The sequence below is a fragment of the Bubalus kerabau genome, chromosome 1 (genome assembly GCF_029407905.1).
Source record: "Bubalus kerabau isolate K-KA32 ecotype Philippines breed swamp buffalo chromosome 1, PCC_UOA_SB_1v2, whole genome shotgun sequence".
NCBI classification, from domain to species: Eukaryota; Metazoa; Chordata; class Mammalia; order Artiodactyla; family Bovidae; genus Bubalus; species Bubalus kerabau.
In genome coordinates this window covers 37,110,649-37,133,307 of record NC_073624.1, presented here as the reverse complement: position 1 = coordinate 37,133,307, position 22,659 = coordinate 37,110,649, and the positions used below count along the sequence as shown (strand labels likewise).

General features: G+C 41.4%; 1 protein-coding gene across 6 annotated transcripts in view; it reads left to right on the top strand.

The window, feature by feature from the left end:
• The window catches only part of KRAS (KRAS proto-oncogene, GTPase), a 51,048-nt gene that overhangs the window by 3,392 nt on the left and 24,997 nt on the right, over positions 1–22,659 (top strand). For 2 of the 6 annotated variants that reach the window (XM_055572223.1, XM_055572237.1), the window contains exons 1-2: positions 5,057–5,184; positions 8,980–9,101. In XM_055572223.1, coding sequence (XP_055428198.1) covers positions 8,991–9,101 — 111 coding nt within the window. In that variant the 5' untranslated portion in view covers positions 5,057–5,184; positions 8,980–8,990. Of the gene's footprint in view, positions 1–4,989; positions 5,185–8,553; positions 8,733–8,979; positions 9,102–22,659 lie in introns of those variants that run through there. The other 4 variants (XM_055572228.1, XM_055572198.1, XM_055572206.1 and 1 more) reach the window with 4 other exon arrangements.

The window sequence follows — 22,659 nt, the reverse complement described above, 5'->3', positions numbered from 1 at the left end:
GGGTAAGTATGATCTTCATTGGGTGGTGGTGTTTAGTCACTAAGTTGTGTCCAGCTCTTGTGACCTCAGGGTCTATCGCCCACTGGGCTCCTCTGTTCATAGGATTTCCCAGGCAAGAACACTGGAGTGGGTTGCCATTTCCTTCTCCAGGGGATCTTCCCAACCCAGGGATCAAACCCATATCTTTTGCATTGGCAGGCAGATTCTTTACCCCTGAGCCACCAGGGAAGCCCATGATCTTCATTAAGAGCAAAATGATGTGAGTGTGGGTACATGTGTAGGTGGCTGCCTGCCCAGGAGTGTATAACAGTAGAAGGTAGAAACTTCAGTTACCTCTTAGAGCAAGTCTGACAGCACCAAAGTTTATATTAATACTTTTTGTCATTCCTTTTTTCTGCCGCATCAGTGTGGGTCTGTGTGTCCTTGGGGGGGTAGGGGTGGGGCAGGTGAAGAAAGGCAAAGTCAGGGAGACTATGCAACTCAGGCAAAGAAAGCTAGCAGAAAGTGCAACTGCCAAGGAGAGAGGAATCTGAGTATTTCTAGATCAGAGTTTCTCAACTTTCAGAAATGAAGATTTCTGGTTCATCTTAGACCAACTGAATGGAATATCTGGATCAGGGGCCTAGGAACGTGCATTTTTGTAAATTTGCCTGATGATTCATGAAATGCTTTCCTTTAAGACCCACTGCTCTGAGTCGGACACGACTGAGTGACTTCACTTTCACACATTGGAGAAGGAAAAGACAACCCACTCCAGGGTTCTTGCCTAGAGAATCCCAGGGACGGAGGAGCCTGGGAGGCTGCCATCTATGGGGTCGCACAGAGTTGGACACGACTGAAGTGACTTAGCAGCAGCAGTAGCAGCAGCAGCTCTAAGTCTGGGCTTCCCGGTTGGCGCTAGTGGTAAAGAACCCACCCACCAATGCAGGAGACATAAAAAATGCAGGTTCTATCCCTGCGTCGGGAAGATCCCCTGGAGGAGGGCATGGCAACCCACTCCAGTATTCTTGCCTGGAGAATCCCATGGACAGAGGAGCCTGGCAAGCTATAGTCCAGAGGGTCAAAAAGAGTCGGACACGACTAAAGGGACTTAACTAGCCCACTCTAAGTCCAGGGTCAAGAAAAGCTTGTTGGGGAGGAGGTGGCTGCTTAGGACCAATGGTAGAAAGGCTAGTCGTGCATATACTTACATTACAATAGATGAAAAAAGTTAGGAGAGAGAAAATGTGTGAGGTGAGGCAGGGGTGTGGGGTGCACAGAACAGAGTGGGATGCAGGTCTCGGCAATCTCCAGCCTAGATGATAACTGAGACATGTGACGGATTACATTTCTGCTCATGCCAGAATTTTCATAGTCAGCACAGAAGTGCTATATAAAGCTTTCCCCTCTTCTATATTATAGTCCTTTTAAGATTTACGGAGCACCAGCTATAGGGAGAACACTGCGTTAGCAGCTGTCAGAGAAAACAGGAGCTTATCATGTACTTGAAATTGGACAAAATAAATCTGTGATTTACATTGAAGGGTAACTACAAAGCAACATAGAAATAAGTGCAAATTCATTCAGTAACGAAAACTCACTGTGTCCATCATGTGCTGCTGCTGCTAAGTCGCATCAGTGGTGTCTGACTCTGTGCAACCCCAAAGACGGCAGGCCATCAGGCTACCCCGTCCCTGGAATTCTCCAGGCAAGAACACTGGAGTGGGGTGCCATTGCCTTCTCCAATGCATGAAACTGAAAAGTGAAAGTGAAGTCGCTCAGTCGTGTCCGACTCTTCGTGACCCCGTGGACTGTAGCCCACCAGGCTCCTCCGTCCATGGGATTTCCCAGGCAAGAGTACTGGAGTGGGGTGCCATTGCCTTCTAGAATCTCCAGGGTGTGGTATATCAGAAGGTGATGTGGGTAAGTTTAAAAGCAGATTTTGTTAAGACTACAGAGACTTTGAGGTATTCTGTCTAAAGAAGGATTTAGATTCACACGGGTCAGAAGTAGGGTAACATCAGTCATTCAACATTCCATGCACTTATTGAGTGTCTATTGTTTTTGTAGTGGTAAGTAAAGCAGACAAAAATCCCTCCCCTTATGGAGCTTATATTCTGATAGGAGAGAGACAAGAAAACAAAATAAATTGTATGTTGTGTTAGAACAAGTGGTAAATGCTCTGGCTCCTTGGTGGCTCAGACGGTAAAGAATCTGCCTGCAATGCAGGAGACCTGTGTTTGATCCCTGGGTTGGAAAGATCCCCTGGAGAAGGGAATGGCTACCCACTCTAGTGTTCCTGCCTGGAGAATTCCACGGACAGAGGAATGTGTTGGGCTACAGTCCATGGGGTCCCAAAGAGTCGGACATGACTGAGTTACTAATACTTAACAGAGATGCAATACCAGGTGATCTTTTGGGAAATTCATTAGAAGACATTTGAACAAAGATTTACAAGTGTCAAAGAAGGCTTTTTGGATATATTGTATTGTGCTTAGTTGCTCAGTCGCGTCTGGCTCTTTGTGACCCCGTGGACTGTAGCTCTCCAGGCTCCTCTGTCTTATTGGAGTGGATTGTCATGCCCTCCTCCAGGGGATCTTCCCAACCCAGGGATCAAACCCAGGTTTTCCGCATTGCAGGCAGATTCTTTACCAGCTGAGCCACCATGCAGTGTGTTCCAGATAAAGAGGCAGCAAAAGTGCAAATTCCCTGAAGAAGCCTGCCTGCATTTTCAAAAAAGCAGCCAGGAACCAGCATGTACCTTTGGAAGTGAGGAAGACAGATTATATACTGGATAAGAGTTTAGAAAGGAAAGGGAGTAAGGGTGTCAAATAATTTAAGGCCATGGAGGATGTGGAGAAGATGTTTGTTCTATGTTAAGCGTGACGGCAGCCACTCTGAGCAGAACATGATCTGACATGAAGGATACTTCCTTTCAGCTGTGTGAACTTGGACCCAATTTGTAACCTATCTAAATTTGTTTCCTCCTCTGTAAACTAGAGAAAAGCATCTGACTTCATGAGGTTGTGATGATTAAGAAAGATGATATGTGCATTTAGTATCTACCTGAACTAGGGCAGGCATATTCTTTTCCCTGCCCTGTTTCCTGTCTCCTCTCTTCTGCCTCTTCTACCTGGTTCCAGGTGCCAGGAGACAAGAGGCACGAAACAGCCTGGCAGAGTACAGCCCACGTAAGGGGAAGGAAGAAAAGGGGGCAGCTGGTGTAAGGCCTAGGTTAACAGACATACTGCTGCTGCTGCTAAGTCGCTTCAGTCGTATCCAACTCTGTGCGACCCCATAGATGGCAGCCCACCAGGCTCCCCGTCCCTGGGATTCTCCAGGCAAGAACACTGAAGTGGGTTGCCATTTCCTTCTCCAATGCATGAAAGTGAAAAGTGAAAGTGAAGTCACTCAGTCGTGTCTGACTCCTAGCGACCCCATGGACTGCAGCCTACCAGGCCACTCTGTCCATGGGATTTTCCAGGCAAGAGTACTGGAGTGGGTTGCCATTGCCTTCTCCGGAGATGGGCAGAATGGATAAAATAAAAACATGTTCCAGCAATATGCAATCTAGAAAATACTCATTTTAGATCCAAAGACATTAATAGGTTTTAAAAAAAAAGATATTCTATGCATTTTTATGCAAGTACTAACCAAAAGGGAGCTTCGGTTGGTTATATTAAGATTATACAAAATAGACTTTAAAAAAGTTATGAGACAAAGAAAGTCATTATATATTAAAAAAGGTTCAATAGAGGAAGATTATAAAAACTTATAAACATTTACATAACTAGTACAGACATACTAGTTGGACTTTAAAATAACTATTCGTGTTTTACGATGCGGATTAGAGGGACAGAGCTACGAGTAGAGACTCAGATGGGTGGCCCTACTGGGTATAGACACCGGTCTGCCAGGTCTCAATTTTTAAAAAAACTCCCTCAAACATTTATAGATAGTTTATCAACGCGGACTCCGGGCATGCTAGAGTTATGTTTAATTGTTCCATTGTTTAACGTGCTAACTCCCCGAACGTTAACTGATTAATCTGTCTTCTAATTAATGTTTGAATGATTCTCCTCAGGTCTAGACTATTAAGGGCACTTCTATTTAAAAATAGTCTGTCGTCTGCTTGTGCTGTCAGGTGCCATTAGGTATATCTGAGGTCGCCGTTTTGAGTGACCCGCGATGGCTTCAAAATATACATAAAAATAACAACAGAAAACAACAGATCCGCCGCTCCCCCCCCCACCCCCCGCCCCCCGCTTAATTAGTGATGAAAGGTTTTGTCGCGTTTGTCTGGGCCTGGGGCTAGCTCTCAGCCCCCGATTGTGGAGAGTGGTAATCATCAAGGTGTGCTCATCATCAAGGTGTGCTCAGAAATCTCCGGGCCAGGGAACTGGCGGCCAGGTCTCTTCCGAGGTCCCCCAAGTCGCCTCCTACTTTGGGTGACTGCATGTTTATTTACTTGTAATAAATGATTGTAAATTAATGTACCCAAGTGCAGGCCGACCCCAGGGGTGGCGGGATTTTTGCAGCTCCACCGTGTGGACCAGACAGCGGCGGGCGGCGCTGGCCTCGGCATCGCCAGGGTACGGAGCCCGCGCCGGCTGGGGTCCGGGTCTGCGGCTCTTGGCCCGCCCTGAGGCTGGAGCCGGGGGCGGGCCCCGCGTGGATCCGCCTGCGCCCCCACCCGCGCGCGCCCAGGCACCTCCCAAAGCCAACCCCCCTCCCACTACGCCGGCCGCGTCCCCACCCTCCACCGCCCCAGCCGCCCGCTTCCTCCGCCGCGCCGGCCCCCGCTCCTCCTCCGCCGACCTGGTCCGCCCCCTCCCCGGCCCGGGCCGGCCCCCTCCCTCTCCCCGGCGGCTCTAGCAGGCTAGCTCTTCCCTCTTCCCACACCGCCCTCAGCCGCACTCCCGTCTGGAGAGGAATCGAGCGCCGAGCGCATCGATAGCTCTGCCCTCTGCGGCCGCCCGGCCCCTAACTCATCGGTGCGCTCGGAGCTCGATTTTCCTAGGCGGCGGCCGCGGCGGCGGAGGCACAGCGGCGGCGGTGGCGGCGGTCGGCGGCGGCGGCGGTGGCGGCGGCGGTTCGGCCAGTACTCCCGGCCCCCGCCATTTCTGACTGGGAGCGAGCGCGGCGCAGGCACTGAAGGCAGCGGCGGGGGCCAGAGGCTCGGCGGCTCCCAGGTGCGGGAGAGAGGTACAGAGCGGACCACCCCTCGCGGCTCCTGCCGGGGTCCCGACCCTCCTTGCCGGCGCCGGGCGGGGCCGGCGGCGAGTGAATGAATTAGGGGTCCCTGGAGGGGCGGGAAGGGGGTGCGGGTGCGGGTGCGGGGCCTGGGCGGGCGGGCCGCCGGGCGGACGGGGCCGGTGGCGGGGAGGGGGGGCGGTCTGCAAGGGGAGACGCGGCGACGCGGGGAATGAGGAATGGGCGGTGCGGGGCTGAGGAGGGTGAGGCTGGAGGCGGCCGCCGCTGGGGCTGCTTCCTGGACGGGGAACCCCTTCCTTCCTCCTCCCCGAGAGCCGCGGCTGGAGGCGGCCGGGGAGAAACTCGCGGGCCGGGCGGGCCGCCCCTCTGGGCGGTCGGGTGCGGTGGAGGTTACTCCCGCCGCACTCCGGCCTCCCCTCCCCCTCGCCGTCCTTCCCTCACCCTCCTCTCCGCTCCCGCACCTCTTCCTCCCTTCCTAGTACTGGGCTGCCTCGGTTGCTGCCTTCTCTGCTGCATCTCTCATCTCTGGGACGAAGGTATAAACTTCCCCAAGCGCAGACTGGACGGCTTGTGGTCCTTTTTCAGTGTGTAGGGGGGATAGATGAGTAAGAGGCGAGGTCGCGTTTTGGAGGCGCAGGGGAAAGTGCTTAGAGACCACTGATGGAGGTTATTGTGTTTGGAAAAAATGCTTCTGCAGCCGAGTTCCTGACGGCTCCCCTCCCCCCCCCCCCCCCCCCCCCCCCGTATGGGCTGTGACATTGCTGTGGCCACAAAGGAGGTGGTGGAGGTAGAGATGGTGGTGAAAGAACAGGTGGCCAACACCCTGCAACGTAAAGCCTGGACTTCGTGTAAAGGAAAAAGTTAATCCCAGAAGGTCTGTTTTGCTTTGTCAAGTTAAAACACACACAGCAAACCCGCACAGCAGAAGCAGGGCTCTTTCCTTGCTAGTTGAGTGTAAACAGCAGTAGTTAAAATTGCACGTGAAGTTTAATTTGCCTGTTTTCCTTTCCCCCGTGCCTTCTGTATTATCCTTATGCGTACAAATTTGACCCCCATCCCAGGAGTTATTACAGTACTCCTAAACGGTTCTCAGGCCCTTTTTTTTTTTTTTTTTTTTTTCAAAGCGACCTACAAGAGAAGTTAATTGTAGCAATCTGCCAGCCAAGTGCCTGAAATACTCTGAGGCATGTGCAGTGGTGCAGGTGAAGTCCTAAACTGGCCTTCTTAAATCTTGATAATCCACCAAAACGAGTGGTTAAGAACAAAAAAGCATTTTCTAGTTCTTACTTACTATACATGTTACATTTGTAATGGAAAAAAAAAATCGTTCAAAAGAAATTACAGAGGGAAAAAATTCTGTTCATAGTCATCATCTCAGAATCAACCTTATGAGTGATGTCATTCTTAGGTGACTAAGGTCCGAAATGCTGACTTGATCGTGTAGTGGGCTAGAGACGTCAAAAATGGTTGATAGCAGTACTGTTTACCTTAGACTGTATCCGTCCACAGGCATTCTTGGTTTTAATAGACAGTAGATGAAGTGATAATTCATTATTTTTTATGACCAAAAAAGTGAACATTTTTTTGCCTGAATGAAATGCTCAGTTCTGGTCCCAGTTCCACCCCTTACTAGCTTATGTAGTTTTGGACACGGGGGACACCTTTGGCCTGTGATTTTTCATGGGAACCCATTTCTCTCTAGTGGATTTAAAGAAACTTGATTTTTTGAAATCCAAGTCAAAGATTTTTTTCAGAAATAACCACTGCATAAAAAAGTAGACCAGAAAGTGTGTGGTGTTGAGAATTCACATGTGTATGTACAAGCTAAGCACTAATCCAGTATTTGTCCACAGTCTCCCCTAGACTAGCTAGCTCACTTACTGGCCATAAGGCTCCAAAATTACTGAAGATGCCAATGTGGAGTGTGTCAATATTGCCACAACAGAAATAAGAATGGAGAATTAAACAATATTAATTCATTTAAAAAAAGAAATAATTAGCCCTTTACTTGGTAACAGAAATAGAATATTTAATGAAAAGTAACTGTTTTCCAAAACAAATGCAACAATTAGCAAGAAGAGTGGCATTGTTTCACACTTTCACAAATCTCTCTAATTGTATGGCTTAGCAGAAGATAGCTGGATCCTCATAGCTGCTTCTGTAGTCAATGTATTGTGATCACAGGTCTGGAAAATTCTATTGTATACGCTTGTGAAAGAATAAGAGTGGGAAGGGTAAATCACCACATACCATTATCATCAAACCAGGTTTTGCCTCTTGGACTCTCTCCAAAAGTCTTAGGAACCCTAGTGGGTTCCTACACCACATTTTCAGAACTACTGTTCTAGGCTATCCAAATTTTATTGGAGGGGTGGGGTGGGCAGGGAACTAGAGGATACATTTTGCTGTGATTATCCTCACCGATCACATTTGCTATGGCCAATATTAGGAATGAAAAGAGGGAGCAAAACAGGACATAATGTGTGTTGACGGTGGCCCTAGACAAGCCTAGGTGGCACAGAGCAGGCCCGTGAGGAACTGTGATACAGCAGTTGCTGGGCCTGTCTGCTCTTTGGGAATGGGTTCAGGAAGTAGAGCCAGAGCAAGGATGTGGTGGGGTTCAGTAAATGGGATGCCGCATGTATATAATGTTTGTATAGTATATCTGCACTTTGATTAATCTGGAACTACTTACCCTATAGTACATTGCTGGACATTGACTGCCAGTTCACGACTTAAATTTGTAGTAATGTAGTTATTGAGGGAAAGGAGATTAAAGTAGATACATTCATTTCAAAGAGTTAGAAACTAACTAAAAAAACATTGTCTGTGTTGGTGCTGTTAAACCTTACGTGTTGTTGATACTTATTGCTACTGTTGGGAGTTGATATATGACAAGCAGAGAGTAAAAGTCATGTGGGTTACTGTGATATAACTAACATCTTTTAGAAATTCTCTCATTAAAAGCATGCTTGTCTTTAAATATTATTTAATTCTATTTTCTTTGCAAAGTGCTATTTTTCAGCACTAATAATAGCATATATTGTGATTGATGATCAGATGATCTATGCTGAATAGTTCACAATTCTCAAAGTTCTCTTATTTTTTACACCATTATTTTACCCAGCAGATAATTTACAGATTAAAATGTCACCAGATACTGTCCTCATCTGCTTGGCATCTCAGTTTTTATTTTCCCAGCATAGTGTCTAGCTTTGACAATCCTCCTGCCACCCCAGTTTGATTCTTGCTAACTGTCCTGGAGAACGACCATAATGATGCTTTTAAAAAGTTTTCTATAGCTGTCGGCTCCAACAGAGACACTCAGCGTATCCACTTGTAACTCTTAGGGGCCCACATCAGTGAGGAATACTGTGGCGGTAGCTGTCAACAAGTTCTGTGCGGCTGTGTCCACGGGACATAGAGCGGCGCACTCAACACTTGTCCTGAGCGAAGTCATGGCTTGCTCCTTCGAGAGCCATTAACTGCTGCGGAACAGCAGACTACTGGCTCTTTAGATAGAGCAGCCTGAATCTAAGGTAAAAGAACTGTGCACTCTGAATGCGTTGTTCTCAAATGCTGATGAGGGAGTTAGTAAACAAACTACAATTCATTGCAATATACATCTGTTGTCAACTGGTGTTTCCTTGAATTTTGTGAAGTTATTTTGAAAATAATTTTCCGTATAAAGGTGAATTTGTGTATTGATAGAGTATTTGGGTTACATTAACCTCATGTGCGGCACATGTTCTAATTTAGTCACATTTTCATTATTTTTATTATAAGGCCTGCTGAAAATGACTGAATATAAACTTGTGGTAGTTGGAGCTGGTGGCGTAGGCAAGAGTGCCTTGACGATACAGCTAATTCAGAATCACTTTGTGGATGAATATGATCCTACGATAGAGGTAAATCTTATTTTAATATTATGCATATTGACTTGTGCAGGCCCATCCTTTGGGTACAAAAAATGGTTTCTCTGATCATTTTCTCTGACTACTCATTATAAGGCAGTTGTACTAATCATAGTTTTATTACATTAACTGAAATGTACTTGGGTTTCCCAGCTTTCCTTTGATGTTATAAGTAACCACAGGTATGAGAGCCCAGCCCGTCTTCTCTCAGGATAGTAATACTGTGACTTCACTTTGTGTTAGTGTATGTGTATTTTGATTGGAAGTGTATTACAGAGTTTTCTCAGAGGATGAAAATGTGAATTTACCTCTTGTCTGTCAAATGAGACATATCTAATAGTCATTTTAAAAAGGTGGCTTTTATTTTTATGGGGTTTTGGTTGGTTTTTTTTGTTTTTTTTTTGGTATTTTGATGTCACATGTAGAGTTGACACTGGTGATGTATAATCACGATAATTTAATTAAAAGCATTTGTTTAGTAGTATTTTCATATTTTCTTTTCACTTTGAAGTAGTGGAGAACCTACAACTACCTGATACATTTTAGAAAGCTCATTCTTTGCTTCTGTGGATATGTATATCAGCTGATATATAAGGGTACCACCACCAATCCTTAGCTTTGCTTTTCAGCCCTTTTTCAGTTTATTCAGGGCAGTGTTAGAATTGTTTTTTTAATTACGAATTGATTAATTAATAATTTTCAGACTTCTTCAGTTTTGTGAAAATGAACCAAAGGATGGCTAACAGCAAAATGATAGAATAAAGGCCTGGCAGAGAGCTTGAGAGGTCAGGTAGTATTCCCCACTGCCTTCTGGCAGAACTGTACTCAGATGCTTGGAAGCAGATAAGGATTTATTTAATCCCAAAGACCTGCAGGAGGGACTGGCACATAACTGTCCTTCTTAACTAATTTCCAGAATGTACTTATTAGTATGTTTCTTGCATAGTCTGAATCTTCCTGTTAAGTTTAACATAGTACCAGCTCATCTTTCAAATAGATTTATGTTGTTAGATTATTTCTTAGACTTCTTTATTCCAGGTTAAGCAGTCCTAATCCTTTGACTTTTATTCTGGATCTGATATTACCAGATTTTTAATCAGCTCTGAAAAATTTCCCAGAACTTTCTCAGCGCCCCAAGCTGTAGCGTCTAGAACAGGTCAGAATGCCCTGTTAAGGTCCTATGTATGTAATGTCTTTAAAAGAAACACCGCTTTGACTCCACTCAGGTAGTTTCTGAGGACATTGTTGGCCCTGGGACGATGTCTGTGCAGTGCAGCATTTTGAGGATTGAGTAGATAACTGTTCATAAGGAAATGTCAAATATTTTTGGTACTGCAGGAAAGAAGATGAAGAAAACCACTCTTATTTGCAAAGATCTGAGTTAAACACAGAATCAACTTTTACATGGCTTCCAGGTTTAATAATTTCTCATTAGTAAAAAGGAGAGTCTAACTTAAGTGACCCACCTATGTAAGAGTCACTCTGTATTTCCTCTTGGCAAGTCAGTTCAGTGCTGGTGGGTTTATTTTTCACTTTGAGGAGGATTAAATAGTTCACCTGTTCCCAAAGCCAGCCTATTCCACCATTTAAATTGGAAGTAAAAAGGAGTTTTAATAGAATTTAAGTTAAGCAAAGCACGGTGGTTTTCCTAGGATTCTGGAATATGGTTGTAGCAGAAGTGCCCATCTTCTCTGAAAATCTGAGGAATTCCATTATGCTCTGTTTCCTATCAGAGGTCAAGAATGATATATTAAGAATGTGATTTAAAAAAAAAAGGTTAGGAAACCTTTTGGTCAAAATTGTAATATAAGTGTAATATAAATTTTAAATAAAGCTAAAAGGCTCTCCTTTATTTGGGGGGAAGAAAAAGCTTATAAATTCAAACCCATTAACTCTGATAGGATTTCTGCCAAATCAGAAGACTTGACCCAGGGAAGCATTGATGACCCGTGAACTTTGAAACTGACGTCCCGTCACTAGAGCAGTCACCTGGGAAAAGGTTTCGGAGATTGTCTCTTATCTCCCAAGTGACAGTGAGTCTCTGAGGGAACTGACACATTAAATTCTTGGTGTAGTTCAACTAGAAGAAAAGCAGGAGATCCAGAAGTTTATTTTAATAAACAAAAATACATGACATTTTTATAAAAAGTTGAAGAATAGTGAGCATCACTACTGCTAAAGTTTTTGATTGGTGAACACTATAGGTCAGAGAAAATAAGAGAGGCCATAGACTTGGCACATTTGGAATTCTCATCAGTTTTCCTGCGTTAAAACAAGGGGAAAGAAGTTTAGAGAAAAATTTCTAATTAAGTAATACCTTATTTTCTAGTTGTTTAGAATTTGCAGAGATTTATACTGTAAGAAAGGTGGTCATAGTTTCATTTTATTAATAACAATGGTCTCTGAGAGGTTGTAACTTGCTTAAGGATACTTAGCTAGTAAGTGATAGAATTTTAAGTTTTCTGAGATCAAGTTAGGTGGAATTTCCACTGTACTCTTGTATAGCTTTTTAAAAATGAAAAAACTGGGCTTCAAATTAAGAAAATATTTAATATTGGAGGCTGATTCGGATTTCCCAATATATCAAAATTTGAACTCAGCATTCTATCAGGCATCTTAATGGCAGAGATTGATACAGAATTGGGTATGATGCATGGATGGAGCATGTTTATATTTGCATGATAATCACCTTTACTTCTATGCTGAGAAGATTTTATCTTTATCTTTTATGAAGCTCATCTAGGAGTTCTGAGAGGGAACGAAAGACCTTTTTAGTGGTGCAGGATTATTAAAAACTCAGTCCTCAAATACAATACTAGGCTAGAAATAATGCGTACTTTTAATAGTTTGGAGGTCATGATTATTATAAAAATACATTCTCTGAAATGTATTTTCTAAGGTAAAATTTGGTGGAAGCAGGAAAATGGAAGTGGAGATTGGAAGGATCAGGTGGTCAGTAAGCAAATATATAACCAGTATCTACTGGATATAATATAAAAATAGATAAAAGAAGTATTTCCTCCCGGGCTCCAATTCATTGACATCTGCATGCTTCTGTTAATGTGACATTTATAATTCAGTCTCTGATGAAACAGTTCTCTCCTCAATAAGGAAGAATGGATTTGTAATTGAATTGATTGGTTCCATCTCTAGCGCTCTGAGCTGTTTATTCGCCAAGATATATCAGTTTCTCTTTGAAAAAAAAATTTCCATGTTAATTGTGGAATTTACTTGCTGATTAAGGTATTTAAACTTTAGAGAATTAAATCAGAATTAAATAGGAATTTAAGAAAAGCACTGTTTAATGATATAAGCTGTTAAGTTTCTTTTGTCTTTCATTCCTTTCTTTTTTGTTTAAAAAAAAAACCCATGTATCAGTAGGTACTAAGGAGGAATGGGTGGTGACTTTGCCCCTCAGGGGACATTTGTCAATCATCTGGAGACAATTTTGGTTGTCACAGCTTGAGGATGGGGACTGCTACTGGCATCTATAGTGGATAGAGGTCGAGGGTTCTGTTAACCTCCCTGTAGTGCATGGGACAGCCCCCCCCAAAATGACATGGCCCTAGATGTCAGTAGTGCCCAGGCTGAGACCCTAATATGCATTACATACAGCTTTAAACATTCTGTAAGTTGTGAGATTCAAGTCCGTGAGAGTGGTTTATGTTAGATTTTTTTTTTTAACATAGTATAGATGGAAACCTTTCACTTTCTAAACTAGCAGTATATTAGCTTACTCTGGAGTTCTGTAAAAACATTGTTGTTTTTAAAACAAGGTACACAGCAGTTTTGTAAATGCCTTTCTTTCTCTTCAAGGCTGTGGCCTCTCTTCAGCCACCCCCCCCACTTTCAACTGAGTGCCCTCTACTGGTCAACTTACTTGCTTTTATAATAACAATTGAAATCCTAAGTTTGGATGTTTTTTCTATTTAAGCTGTGGGTATAAACAATTTATAACTATAAATTTTATTTAAAAGTCTTATTTTATATAATGTTTTAACAATCTAAAGTATCAGTTTTTCTCTGCTAGTATTAAGATTACTGTGTGAACTAGTTAGGCATAAATAAATATGTGAGTGAATATTTTTAACTAAGAGTGGAAAAGCAGCAATGTGAAGAAAACAGGGCGGTGCCCTTGTTAACATTGATTGAGGCTGCTTTGTCTGAGGGGACAAGAAGTGGCACTTCAGGTCTGTGAGTTTCTTTTGGTGCACACAGGAGGTGCCTTACAGAGTTCAAAGCTTAGTGATGAATTTCGTGGGGTGTTAGGAATGGCCTATTCAAAACTGATAAGCTGAAAGATAACATTATGTGCAGTTTTATAGGACTGTAGAATAATTGAGAGTACCTTATTGTGTTAATTTGTTTTTAGAATAAACTAACACAAAATTCAGGTACTGTATTTAGGTCAATTTAAGAATATTTATTTAATAATAACTATTTATTGAGACCTGAATGATAAAAATTATTGGGCATGTTTTATTCTAACTTTGGAGTTTTTATAAATACAAAACTTTAAAAACATTCAAATGAAAGTTGGCAATGGAAATAAAAGGAAAACTTTTTATGGTTTGGCATCTCATAAGATTCTGGTTTACCATGTAATTAATTTCTTAATTCTATAAATGTTATTCAGTGCCTACTCAGTACTTCCTAGGGTCTTCAAATACAAAGCAGCCTTCCTAGGGTCTACAAATACATTGAGAAACAAAAGGGGCCACCAGATCATTGCCGTTGTGGAGCTTATTAGTCTTAGACATATTTGGAAGCAGATCTACTGTTTATAGACAGTAATCCTAATTGTATGTAACTTAGAGGCTTTATGCTTTAGGAGGGCAATAGATTTCTTATATCTTAATTATATTATCTCATAGTACCTAGGTTTATGGAACAGTTATATTATTGTGATCTTAATATAATAAAATTAAAAATGGATAGTAAAAATAAAATATTTGAGAGGATTAAATAGGGATACAGTGCTTACCTTAGGTAATTTTTGAACTTTCTATTTGGCACATTTCAACATGCGAAGAGTTGACTCATTGGAAAAGACTCTGATGCTGGGAGGGATTGGGGGCAGGAGGAAAAGGGGACGCCAGAGGATGAGATGGCTGGATGGCATCACCGACTCGATGGACGTGAGTTTGAGTGAACTTCGGGAGTTGGTGATGGACAGGGAGGTCTGGCGTGCTGCGATTCATGGAGTTGCAGAGTCGGACACGACTGAGCGACTGAAGTGATTGAACTGAAACCCATGGAAAAGTAGTTAAAAAAAATTGTACAGTGAATACCTCTTACCTTTAAACTACACAAATTTGCTTTAAGTGTGTATACCTCTCTATGAGCATCCATAAGTGCTGAGTTACTTTAGTCGTGTCTGACTGTTTGCGATTCCATGGACTGTAGTCCATCAGGCTCCGCTGTCCATGGGGTTCTCCAGGCAAGAATACTGGAGTGTGTTGCCATGTCCCCCTCCAGGGAATCTTCCCAACCCAGGGACCGAACCCGCTCTCTTACATCTCCTGCATTGGCAGGCAGGTTCTTTACCACTAATGCTACCTGGGAAGCCCTATGTACACACATACTTGAATACATATTATTTATGTTTGTTGAATTCTTTGAAAATAAGTTGAGTATGTTGGGACCCCTTTCCTCTGGATACAGGGGTCTGCAAACTGACCTGCCTGTTGGCCCAGTAAAGCTTGTTTCTGTTTTTGTCAAGTTTAATTGGGGCACAGCTGCTTGTAGTGTAGCTTTTGCACTACAGTGTCAGAATTGAGTGGTTGCAAGAGACCAATTACTGTCTAGTCCTTTTTGGAACAAGCTTGCTGACTGTCTTCTAACAGCAAGGATAATTTCTTGTATAACTCCAACACAATGACAAAATTTAGGAAGTTCAACACTGATAAAAAGTCTAATATGTATTTCGTTGTCAAATGTTATCAGTTTCCAGAATATGCTTTTAGCAGTCTTTTTTCCCCCTTATCTCAGGATCACAAATTAGCTGTCGCATCTCACAGTCTAGAAGTTTCTCAGCTTTTCTCAGTCATTCATGACAGTGGCACATTTTGAAGAATTCAGGCCAGTTGTTTTGTGGAACATCTTCTCGTTTAGTTTTGTCTGATGGTTTCCCTATGGTCAGGTTCAGATTAAACATTTTTGGTAGAAATATTTCGGTAGAAATATTCTGAAAGTGATGTCATACCCTCCTTGGGGTATCACATCAGGAGGCACAAGATCCTGGCTTGTTGCATTATTAATGGTGTTATGTTAACACTGGTTAGTGGCTAATGTCATAGCTATCTCATTATCAGTTTTATCTCTGTGAAGGTATCTTTAATTCTTTATAATAGGTACTCTGTGGGGAGATGCTTTGAGACTGTAAATATCTTGTTCTCCAATATACTCGCACCCAGTGGGTTGTAGCAGCCACTGATAATTCTCATCATGTTAAACTACCACCATCGTGACTGCACAATGGTGGGTAATCTGACTCTGTCATTACTTCTGCATTTATTAGTTGACAGCTACCATAAGTAAGGGTTCTCTCTTCTCTCCCCTCTCTTTATTTGGTTTGTCTAATTTATATCAGTAGTGACTCACAGGTTCTTTTTTCATTTGATGTTTTAAAGTCTATTCCTATAATCACTGATTTTGATGCTCACATTTATTTTTGATATGACCAGTGAAATTGCTTTTAAGCTGGCCTCTGTATCTTGTTGACATATCTCCATCAGTTTTTGAACTCTTCCTTACTTTCTGGCACAGTATATTCCAGGTTCACTTTACCTGTCTCTATCTTGGACTCAGCCATTTGTCCAAAGGGCCCTAATTCATTTTAATAGGGAATGCTGTTTAGACATCAAGACCTGGATATTGGGTGTTCTTGTTGCTACTGGGATGTCACTGCTTCTAGACCCGTTTCAGCAGACAGAGCTAAGAGGCAGATTTTATTTGAAAATCATGAGTTCATTTTTCCTCTGTATCTTTCTCTCCTATATGTAAGTTTTAAATATTAATTAATCAACATTAATTAATGTTAAACATTAGCTGTGGAAATAAAAATGATAACGTCAGTTAACACAGATTGAGTTATTTAACATTAGGTTAGCTTTTCTATTTGTAGACTTGGGATTAAATATTTTTCTCCATTAAGAAAAGTAGGGATTCTTTTCACTTTTTCAAAGCATTCTTAAACCATTTAGGAAAAAGTCGAGCTGTTTGGCTACATGGAAATTAAGACATCTTTAACAAAAATATAAGGAAATATAAGGAAAACCTGGGAAAACTATTTGCATCATCTATCAAGTCAGGACTTTCTTCTGTATCTGAATTAGAAAAAAGCAAACATCCAAAAAGATAAAAACGGGGGTGTGGGGGCTAAGCACACAAATAGCCAACCTATCCACACTCACACAAAAGGTGCTGTAGAAGCATATTAAGGGATACTTCATTAATATGGCCATGCAGGTTCAAACAATAAATAACTTTTTTTTTTTTTTTTTTTTGGCTGCACTCTGCAGCTTAGGGTATCTTAGTTCCCCAATCAGGGATTGAACCCATGCTTTCGGCAGTGACAGTGTGGAGTCTTAACCACTAAACCATCAGGGAATTCCATAAATAACATTTTTATTTTCATAATGGCTAAGATTAGAATGATAGCACACCTGGAAAGGTATGGAAAAATGTGTACTCTTTATGCTGCAATGGGAACATACATTATTGTAAACTTTTCTGGAGGTCATCGGATTAGCAATACATGTCAAAATGGAAACCACATGTCAATTGATCCCACTTACAGAAATTTACCTGAAAGATTCAATTGGATAAATGTTTAAATGTATATCCAGGAGTGTTTATTGCACTTTTTACAATTTTTAAAAGTGAAAATAATCTACACATCTACTAGTAAGGAATGGGTGAAGTAAGTTATGGTATATTTATATAAATGATATTACACAGTTGTTGGAAGGGATTAAGTAGATCTGTATGTACTGACATTGAAAAATGGTTCATTATGTAAGAAGCTGTATCATAGCCCTTTGTATGGGAATATGTACATAAAATATGGTAGGACATATGCCACACTCTCCGTAGTATTTTTTTTTTTAATGAGTATATACTGTTTGAGGGAAAAATACATCTTCATTTTTGAGGGAGAAGAGTCACTAGAGTATTAGGTACTATTAGATTACTTCATATTTATTTTCTTCCCCCCTTTAAAACCTTGAGGAATTGAATAATACAGATGTATTAGAGATAAAAATATACAAAGAAATTGGTATTAGGCCAATTAAAGAATAGCTGAGAGGTACATAATTCAATATATGAAAATTATATTGGCATCTGTAATTATTAAGATTGGATCCATGATGGATCCAATCTGACTTTGACATCAAGTGATAATTTGTGGGAGAATGCCACATGACTTCAACAGGTTACAGATATAGGCTTATTTTCGAAACTTTGTCATTCAAATTTTCCTTGAGTTTATTCAGATTTTTGAACTAGTTTTATCTCTTGGACATAGTACCCATTTTATTCTCTAGTCCTAAGCTAAGAGTTGATGGGTTTTTATAATTTCAAATATCCATTATTTGAAAGAAGTCTTTGTTTTCTTTATCCTTACTTTTAATGAATGTCTTAATCAGAATTCTGCCGTGAGAACAAGCTCTTTTAACACCCTTGCTCCTTAACAGTACAGAAATCCTTCATAAACCTCAGAGTTTTAGCTCTTTTTCCCTGGATCTTATCTAGCTCCATTATATTTATTTTGAAATACAGTGAGTGATTTTGGGAAAAGTGGTCCAGGTGTAGATGTTCAGTTAGCTTTTTATAGGACTTTTCATTTTATAAAGGAATTTTCATGGTCTTTAACCTGTATACAAAGTCCTATGTATTATTATTTACCCACTTTTATAGCTAAAGGAATGGGAGCTTAGAGTACACTACAGATTAAGTAGTTTGTGCATACTCACACACCACAAGTGGCCTTTCCTGATGGCTTAGTGGGTAAAGAAGATTTCCTGCAGTGCAGAAGACACAGGAGATGTGGGTTTGATCCCTGGGTCGGGAAGATAACCCTGGAGAAGGAAATGACAACCTACTCCAGTATTCTTGCACGGGAAATCCCATGGACAGAGGAGCCTCATGGGCTACAGTTCAAAGGGTCACAAAGAGTTGGACATGACTAAGCAACTGAACGCATGCACACCATAAGTAAGTGGAGTTGTGCAGCTGCCACATATGCAAGGCTCAGGAGTATATCTCTAGTTTGGATGACTTTGGCCCTGAGCATCAGACCTGTGTGTCAAAGCTGCCTGCAGGTCATAGCACCAGAGCAACCTACAAACATAGGAAATTTAACATGCCTCAGATTGAACTCATCTTTTCCTTTCCCCTTCCTCTTAAGTTCTCATCTCTAAACAGTCAGCTGTGCCATTTAAAACAATGGAAATATAATTCACATAACATAAAATTCACCCTCTTAAAATGTACAGTTCAGTGGTTTTTAGTATATTCACAAAGTTACGCAACTATCACCATCACCCTATTTAAGTCTATACCAATTAGCAGTTATGACCCAAACCCTTCTCCAGTCAGCCCCTGGCAACTATTAATCCATTTTCTGTCTTTGTGGATTTGCCTATTCTAAATATTTAATTGAAACCATGCAATATGTGGCCTTTTGTGTCTGGTTTCCTTCATGTAGGATAATTTTTCAAGGTTCATCTATGTTGTGTTTCGATACTTCATTCCTCTATGGCTGAATAATATTCTCTTGTATGAATATTTGTTTATGTAGTCATCAGTTGATGGGCATTTGGATAGTGTCCTCTTTTGGGCTATTTTGAATGACAGTGCTGTAAACGTTGCTATAAGGGATATATGAAGGTTTTTCTGTCAGTTTCACCCGTTAAGTATTTATTAAAACTGTTTAATCTTCTCCATCTTATACTGTTGCTGCCTTACTTCAGGTTCTTGTAAAAGCTTCTGAAACGCATCTTCCAGCCTCTAGTTTGGGCTCTTTCTATAATTTGTCATAATAATGCAGTGAACCATAATAATAGTGAATCATGTCAATTTGATCCTCCCCCTACTTAAAAACCTTTTCATGACTTAGTATACAGTGAAGTTCAAAACTTCTTAAAATGGCTTATTAGACCCTCCATAACCTGGCCTCTGCTTGATGGTGCAGTTTCACTTCTAATTGCCTGTAGTCTCTTAGAAGGACTTGTTGGTTCCATGTACTGAGCATGCTGTTTCATGTTTCTGTGCAATTTCTGCACCTTTCTGCCTGGAGTGGTCCTCCTGTCTTTCTTAATTCATATAAGCAAAGTTGATCTCTTCTTTTATTTGCCATCTTGTTCTACATAAGGCGTTTTGCATTTATTTCATTGAGTTGTAATCATATGTTTACATTCATAGCTCTTTCACCAGACCTAGTTCTTTGAGGTTAGAAACTTTATTAATGCCTGGCACAGTATATGATACCTAGTGGATTTTTAGTAAGTGTTCCTATGATGCAAGGGAGAAAGGAGTAGGTAGGTCTGAGCGACTTCACTTTCACTTTTCACTTTCATGCATTGGAGAAGGAAATGGCAACCCACTTCAGTGTTTTTGCCTGGAGAATCCCGGGGAGGGGGGAGCCTGGTGGGCTGCTGTCTATGGGGTCGCACAGAGTCGGACACGACTGAAGTGACTTAGCAGCAGCAGCAGCAGGTGGGAATGAACTAATAAATAAGCCTGTGTTTGTATGTCCCAAATTCTTTGTTTCTGTATTGTAATTCTAACATACCAGGCTATTTTATGTTCTAGCTGTCTTTGAGAACTAGCTGTGTACAATCACTTGATGATTTATAACCAGTGTATGGAATATGCTTTCCTGATAGCTCAGTTGGTAATGAATCCACCTGCAATACAGGAGACCTCGCTTTGATTCCTGGGTCAGGAAGATCTACCTGGAGAAGGGATAGGCTACCCACTCCAATATTCTTGGGCTTCCCTTGTGGCTCAGCTGGTAAAGAATCTACCTGCAATCCGGGAGACCTGGGTGCTGGGTTCATGGATGTTCTTATACATACATCATTCTATGATAGAATCTTTTAGAAGGGTAACAGAATACTTGAGCATTGAAAGAGTAAAAGTTTCTCAATTTTTTTCTGTTGGTGTTATAGAGCTGTACATGAAAAATACTTAAAATAGCGCAATAAGAAAATCTCACAAATATTTCAAAAGTAAATCCTTAAAGAATACATTAGCTGACATTTCCAGCAGCCCTGTTCGTATTTACAAGAGCATCTGATGGAATCAGCAGCATGAAGATGGAGATTAAATGGGATAAGGCTTGTAATATGCTTATCACAGTATCCTACATATAAATAAGGGTTCAGTAAGCCTTGGCTATCATAATTACTATTAATAGTAATATGATTACTCTTCAGTTCAGTTCAGTCGCTCAGTCGTGTCCAACTCTTTGCAACCACATGAATCGCAGCACACCAGGCATCCCTGTCCATCACCAACTCCTGGAGAGTAAAAGTTAATAATTTCTTTAGATTTTTTGTTTACTGTAATATGTTTTCTCATGACAGGGTTAACTGCCTTAGTGGAAAACTCAGCTGAATGTGTTAGAAGATGAACATATTGAATACCTTGATTACTGTTAATTATAATAGAAAAATGACAAAATGATGTCCTGATAAGTGAGTTTATCTCATTCTTGAAAGATGTATTCTTAACTTTCAAATTCCTATGTTGAGTTTACAGATCAGTTTCTACACATAAAACAACACTTGAAGGCACTTTAATAGTTGGAAGACACTTTAAAAAACTTCATTTGGTTCAGTTCAGTCACTCAGTCATGTCCGACTCTTTGCGACCCCATGAACTGCAGCACGCCAGGCCTCCCTGTCCATCACCAACTCCCGGAGTTCACCCAAACTTAACGTCCGTTGAGTCGGTGATGCCATCCAACCATCTCATCCTCTGTCATCCCCTTCTCCTCCTGCCCTCAATCTTTCCCAGCAACAGTGTCTTTCCAAATGAGTCAGCTCTTTGCATCAGGTGGCCAAAGTATTGGAGTTTCAGCTTCAGCATCAGTCCTTCCGATGAACACTCAGGACTGATCTCCTTTAGGATGGACTGGTTGGATCTCCCTGCAGTCCAAGGGACTCAAGAGTCTTCTCCAACACCACAGTTCAAAGGCATCAATTCTTCTGCGCTCAGCTTTCTTTATAGTCCGACTCTCACATACATACATGACTACTGGAAAAACCATAGCCTTGACTAGACGGACCTTTGTTGGCAAAGATGTGCCTCGGCTTTTTAATATGCTGTCTAGGTTGGTCATAACTTTCCTTCCAAGGAGTAAGCGTTATTTAATTTCATGGGTGCAGTCACCATCTGCAGTGATTTTGGAGCCCAAAAAACTAAAGTCTGACACTGTTTCCACTGTTTCTCCATCTATTTCCCATGAAGTGATGGGACCAGATGCCGTGATCTTCGTTTTCTGAATGTTGAGCTTTAAGCCAGCTTTTTCACTCTCCACTTTCACTTTCATCAAGAGGCCCATTAGTTCTTCATTTCTGCCATAAGGGTGGTGTCATCTGCATATCTGAGGTTATTGATATTTCTCCCAGCAATCTTGATTCCAGCTTGTGCTTTCTCCAGCCCAGTGTTTCTCATGATGTACTCTGCATATAAGTTAAATAAACAGGGTGACAATATACAGCCTTGACATATTCCTTTTTCTGTTTGGAATCAGTCTGTTGTTCCATGTCCAGTTCTAACTATTGCTTCCTGACTGCATACAGGTTTCTCAAGAGGCAGGTCAGATGGTCTGGTATTCCCATCTTTTTCACAGTTTTCCACAGTTTATTGTGATCCACACAGTCAAAGGCTTTGGCATAGTCAATAAAGCAGAAATAGGTGTTTTTCTGGAACTCTCTTCCTTTTTCTGTGATCCACCAGATGTTGGCAATTTGATCTCTGGTTCCTCTGCCTTTTCTAAAACCAGCTTGAACATCTGGAAGTTCACGGGTCATGTATTGCTGAAGCCTGGCATGGAGAATTTTGAGCATTACTTTACTAGCATGTGAGATGAGTGTGATTGTGCAGTAGTTTGTGCATTCTTTGGCATTGACTTTTTTTGGGTCAGTACAAAAAAGACCAAAAGGGCAAAGGACACAGGTTATGGGAATAAATATGAAAAAGAAAAACTATGTAACATTACTAGTCCTCAAAGAAAGAGATATTAAAACAATAGTGTTTTGGTCTAACAAACTGAGAAAAATAAAAATGTAAGACCTATTGTTGAGTGAGTGGTGATGAGATGGGTACACCCTGTTGATTATTATTATTTTTTAATTAGTGGAAAATTGCTTTACATTATTGTGTTGATTTCTGCCATACAACAACGTGAATCAGTCATAATTGCATATTAATATATATCCCCTGCCTCTTGAGCCTCCTCCCCTCCCCCCACCCTTCTCCTGTAGGTCATCACACAACACCAGGCTGAGCTCCCTGCGTTAAATAGCAGCTTCCCGCT